Source organism: Diadema antillarum, unplaced genomic scaffold (assembly GCF_040938485.1).
Source record: "Diadema antillarum isolate AM-2024a unplaced genomic scaffold, OU_Dant_1.0 seq00000400_RagTag, whole genome shotgun sequence".
NCBI classification, from domain to species: Eukaryota; Metazoa; Echinodermata; class Echinoidea; order Diadematoida; family Diadematidae; genus Diadema; species Diadema antillarum.
The window spans coordinates 1,419,620-1,425,699 of record NW_027271391.1 but is presented as its reverse complement, the minus strand read 5'-3'; the positions used below and the strand labels follow the sequence as shown (position 1 = coordinate 1,425,699).

At 42.3% G+C, this 6,080-nt stretch overlaps 1 protein-coding gene across 1 annotated transcript; it reads left to right on the top strand.

Annotated features, from left to right (window-relative positions):
• Positions 1-439: 439 nt before the first annotated feature.
• Positions 440-4,956, top strand: LOC139732151 (thialysine N-epsilon-acetyltransferase-like). Its single transcript, XM_071643023.1, has 4 exons — positions 440-693; positions 3,483-3,662; positions 4,011-4,051; positions 4,729-4,956. Exons 1-4 carry the CDS (start codon positions 570-572, stop codon positions 4,954-4,956), a joined length of 573 nt encoding a protein of 190 aa, XP_071499124.1. The 5' UTR covers positions 440-569.
• Positions 4,957-6,080: the final 1,124 nt, after the last annotated feature.

The following is a 6,080-nucleotide window of genomic DNA, read 5'->3' as shown; positions in this document are numbered from 1 at the left end:
TATTTGAATTATACCATTTTATAGGCAAATTGTTCAATAATAATCTACATCAAAATAAACTGCTACCTTAAACAAGCGGGACTGTTTCACGTCGATAAAACGCGCAAAAGCATGCATCAAATTGCACCATTTACAACATCAAAATGCAAAAAGTTCTCACCGTGGGAGGGGGGACACCCCCTCCTACACCCTCCCCCCCCCCCCCCCCCCTCGCTCGCTCCGCTCGCTCGGGCTCGGTCGCTTCGCTCCCTCGCAGACTAACCGCCCCCCCCCCCCCCCCTAAGATGAAATCCTGGCTACGCCGTTGATACAAGGTCCGAGTTATTCCATTTCGCATGTCAATATTGAAGGTCTATGGAACATAATGAATGATGGACTATAATCTCATGGTCAGGTATAAAGATCGACGGACTTCGCTCACCTTCATTGTTATCGTACCATGAAGAAAAGAAGACTCGCAGAAGGAAACTTAAAATTGCAGCTTACGTTTTCGCCTTTGAACAACCTGTAGTCAAGTAACAGCTAGCTATTCTCAAAACTGTAAGGGGGTAGGAGAGAAAGGAAACAAAATGCAGACATCTTGTGAGATTCGTCGAGGTCGGATAGACGATGCTGAGCCGCTTTTCGACCTCATCAGAGAGCTAGCGACGTTCGAAAACATTCCACCCGAACGGTTTTACATGACGGTCGAAGGTGAGTGTGATAGCAGGTAGACTGCTGTTACCACGTGGTTACAGTTCTTTCACCAACAATATCCATAAATTTCGATTTTCCTTTCACATCAATACAGACAATACTGCAACAATGACTTCAAAAAGAAAGAAATTAAGAAACATCGAACAGTATCTCTTGAATATTATAGGGCACAGTAAATGATTCTCATGTTTTAGCGGTGCTAATTCATTGCCCTCTTTCTCGCTAAACCAGCTTTGATTTTCAAATCGACTCCTTGTTACGACGCCATACATCTGATTCCACCCACTGACCAGCACCGATGGTCACGGGGCGAGATATTTTGCGAAAACCGGATGATGTCATCCGTTTGATAATCAGCTCTAAGGTCTCGAATCCTATCGTAAATATACAGAGTGCCCAATCCCGTATATCCCTTCGCTTTGTCCATCGCTGTGTCCATGCTTTGACTCAAATATGTCTGGAAAACTTCAAGAAAAATAAAGAATTCTATAACTTCATAAACTAAAAGGTCCTAAAATGTTGATGAGGACAAATTCTCTGTTTTACGTTGTACTTGTACTTCATTTGGCAGAATACGCTTCCCATTGGAGTATTAGAGATTCGAATCGACGTATAGATTTAGAAACCATGAGCAGTTTTTGCGTGGTAAAACCGTCGTCTTCCTTTAAGGACCTTTGAGCCGAGTTTCAGAAGGAATAAATAAATCAGCCCCTGGAAAGTATTATCAGGGCTGAAGGGAACCAAGCTGTTTGACATAGATATGAAATTCGGAAGACATTAAGGCTTCCGTATATCTTTATGTACGTTAATATGTTTGTTTTGTGTCTACTGAAAACTATTATAACAAGTGTAACGTAGACATTGAATATGCGTTGAGCTATAATCCGACACTGGTCCGAAATAATGTATCCTGCACTTTGCATTATGCGTAGTGAGTCGATGTCTGTGATGGAATGATATTTGGAATATATCCCCCGTTTTTATGTCTGCTGTCTATGTATTCACTATATGCCAAGAAATAAAGCACCTTAAAAATGAAGTTTAAGTAGTTATGCCAGTAGACCTGATATGCTGCAAACATGAAACTCAAAACAGCAGAGAATGAGTAGAAGTGAGATAAGAAAAACAAAGTCTTCCTGCTTCATAATTACAGTATTCTCTCGTAGACCTGATACTTTCAACCCAGATGTTTTGTCATTTGCATTTAAATCGAACATCTTTATGGAAGGTTGATCCATGGATATTTGCTGTTTACTGTTGTTCAGTATATAGTCTGAGATCACTGGCATTTAGTGCGCTTCTGAACCCCTCTGAGCTCTGTATGAACAGATAGGGGCCCTGGAGCGCTCTAAAGCTTTGACCCTACATCCGGCCTAGGCTCAGGATCGCTCCTGTAGCACCCTAAATTCTGTATAGATGGTCACCAACATTTAGAGCGCTCCGGAAAGAGCATAATCAAAGCAGGGAGGTGGAAGCTCCACCTCCCTGATTGAAGTGTTTCTGGAGCGCTCCTGCATGGGCCCAGCTGTGTGTATGGGAAATGACCGGGTACTATTTTTGACCAAGTGGCCACTCGGGTTTTCTAAACGTCTCCTGGAGACCATACTAGCTCAGCCAAGAAGGCAGCTCAGTAGGCAAGCCTACATAGTACTTCCTTGATTCAGCCGGGTCTCCTGGGGAGTCTCCGGAGAAATTCAAACGTGTCCCCGGTGCTTTTGGTCTCGGAAACAACTCTGAGACTATTTTCCCTTGACTGGAAATTAAGACGATTCACCGACGCCTCAGAGGCATCTCTGCGACGTCTCCAAGACGTGCTGGACACCAAGAAAACTGAGGAAACCTTTGTGGCGACTTCTCCAAGACGCTGTTTTACCCACTTCAGAGACCACGTGAGCACATACGTGCTGGCATTACCAAGTCGCATTCATTCCCGGTACAAGCCAGGTAGGCCTACATCGATCTCGGTCAAGGTCTTCATCATTATAATCAGAGCTTGTTCTTGTTGCTGCTGGTTCTCCGTCTACTGCCTTGGAGGTTCCACCATCTTGTCTTGCCAAAAGGGACAGCTCCAACTCTTGAGTAGTACAGTCCCTCCATCGCTAGCCACCCAAGGTCACTGGGGACTGGGGAGCTTGGGGCAGTTGTAGCAGCGTCAGCGCGGTTTGTGGATGGTAAAGCAGCTATTGACACTGGAGAAGATGAGGTATAGGGGTCATGCAACGATCGGACTAGAAAACTATCTTGGTAGTCTGGACTCATCTCGGACATCGCCCTGGAGTCTGTCGATCACGAAATAAAAAACCTTTCTTAAAAATCTCCCAAGTTGCCTGAGTCGCGGCGACGTCTCTGCAAATGAGAGAGGTCCTTTTCTTTCTAATTGTTATGACGATAACAGTGGGGGCGCAGTGGCATAGTGGATAAGACTCCCGACAGAGCTGTGCTCGACTCCCGATTGGAGGACCCGAGTTCGTTTCCCAGTGCTTACTGGCACGTCTTTGGACAAGATGTTTTTTACCCACAATGCCCCTCTCGACCCAGATGTGTAAATTGGTAACTGACAACGCTTGGGTAATAATAATGGCAGGGGCCTCTGGTAGAGCAGTGGAAACACTGAAAAGACTTATTTCTGGATAAAGAAGACCTTATCATTATTATTATTATTATTATTATTATTATTATTATTATTATCACTATTATTATTATTATCATCATTACAAACATGTATTATGCTATATTCTTGTCCTTTATACCGCTGCCTCTTCCAATTTCCCCATCCTTGTTGGTAGGCGTACGGGACCACGTTCTTTCCGGCAGCCCGACCACTTCTTGTCTGGTGATGGAAGACATGAATTCTCACACCAAAGAGCCCCAACTCGTAGGCTTCGCCATCTATTGCCATATAGTCCAGTGCTACTATGGCAAGACCGCCTTCCTCAACGCTGTGTACGTCAAGAACTCACACAGAAGTAAGTACATGACGGCATATATTTGTCGAATGGCATGCAGGGTGAAAATCAAGATGTATATTCCCCACCATACCACCACCATACTGTGAAACTGTTTAGACAAAAGCTTTTATCTGAGAATGTATGAAACAGTTAATGGTTTATAGAGGTATTGTGTTAATTATGTTATAGATTAACAACACCTGGCATATGATACACCTTTGAAATAATTGTCTACGGTTAGAGTAAAGCTCATGGATGCATATTTTGATATGTGTTATGACGTGTACGTGTGAATTACTTAATGCACATAAGAATGTATTAATTTTGTATGTATCACCTATATGTTTGGGATTATTGTCATCTCAGAAAAAGGTCTCGCAACGGCGTTAATTCAAGCAGCAGCCAAGGTAAATATGAGTTGTTTATTTATTTATTTATTTATTTATTTATCTATCTATCTATTTGTTTGTTTGTTTGTTTGTTTGTTTATTTACTTATCTATTTTGTTTGTTTTAAAGAAAGAATGCAATTCAAGTATTGATGGATTGATACCATTTGCCCTTGAGGACCACGCAGCTGCAGATTTATGCGTGGAGGGGGGGGGGGGGGGGGGGGGGAGGGGGGGAGGGGGGGGTTGACCTTCAACCACCATCCTCCTCCCCGTCCCGCCCCTCACCAACCCTGAAAAACGTTCCTCTGTCTCTGTTTTGAGGTACATGATACTAGTAGTGTTAGAATTACACAAGTCTATTAGTGATTTAGTGATATATTGATATAAGCTGGTAGATGACGTGAAATGAATGAACAATTTTGTCTTACGCGACTTTGAACCTGCTTAGACCATGGACCCTACAGCAAAGAGTCCATGCTTTGTTGGCATTATAATTATATTACATACATTATCATACACCTTGTATATTTTTATATATTAATGTTTGTTATGATTCATCTTTCATGATTGATCCCTAGCCTTTTGTTATAGACTTATGGACACTTGAGGAGGGCATTATGATAAAGATTAATGACTGCGTGAAAATGAAAACCTTTATAGAATTGTTTTCCTTTCCTTTTTATATTTTTCAAGGATGTCAAGGATTCGGGGTGTGTTTCCATGACTTTCAACGTCTACAAGTGGAATAAGGACGCTGTTCGACTGTACGAAAAGATGGGGGCGCTCGACCTATCTGCGGGAACCGATCAACACATATTCACTTTCAGGCGCGAACAGCTCACCGCGCTAGTAGAGACAGAAACAGCTGCGACTTGTAGAAGTACGAAAGACGAAAACAAGTGCAATACTGAGGAAAACTGACACCACGAATTCGACACCCACGAGTCATACGACCCACGAGCTAGACATTACAAAAAAAGGTCCATGAGTCATACACCAATGAGTCATACAGCCCATGAGCTACGCAGTCAAAACAGGCACACTAGCTAGACAGTTCCATGAGCTATTATAAATGGCAAACGAGCTAATAAACACTAGGCCAAAAAAAGTTCCACGAGATACATTAAGCCCCGTGATGTAATATCGAGCTCGTGGGCCTTTTTTCGTAGAGCATCAAGAGCGTAGGCCTTGTTTGCCTTGTGTCTATATATAGCTAATGGATCTTATTTACCTATATATAGTGTCTAGAACTAGCTCGTGTACCCGTATGGCTTGTCAGCCTATAGTACCACGATGTCGGGCTCGTGGGCGTTGTTCACTTAGTGCCTAGCTCGTGGGCAGTATGACTCGTGAGCAGTATAACTCATGGGCTTTCAAATTGTGACTCGTGAGTAGTAACACTCGTGGGCTGTATGACTCATGGATGTCGAGCTCGTCACAGTCAAAAGGCACCCTTTGTATAGTGGTACCCGTTATATGAGACATGGTTATTATTAATCATCTTTGTTATCTTTTCACGGAATGCATTTTGACAGGTAATCTTCAGTTCGTGTTCAGGTCATTCTGTGTGTAAAGGTGTGTATAGCGAGTGCCTGAGTGAGGTGGACAAAATGATAGATATAGGTGGATAGATAGATAGATACATACATAGATAGATAAAGATGGACTGAGTTAGATGTATAGACTGAGAGAGAATTAAACACATATAGATAGGTACATACGTATCTAGATAGATGTAAAAAGAAATTAAAAAAGTGACAGAGGATATGACAGAAAATGAAGGTAGAGAGACACAGACAGACAGAAAGACAGACAGACAGACAGACAGAGGGAGGGGGTGGGGAGAGGAGAGGGAAGAGTAGTGCATTTATATAGTCGATCTGAAATAAGTTCGTATCATTAACTTCTGTAACATATTATTGCAATGTATATATATTATGCCAAATATTTCGTCATACCAGAAGTCAAAGTATGATACAACTATACGATGATATCATATTTTTTTTGTTTGTTTTGTGACAGCGTGAGGAGAAAGTAAAGCTATA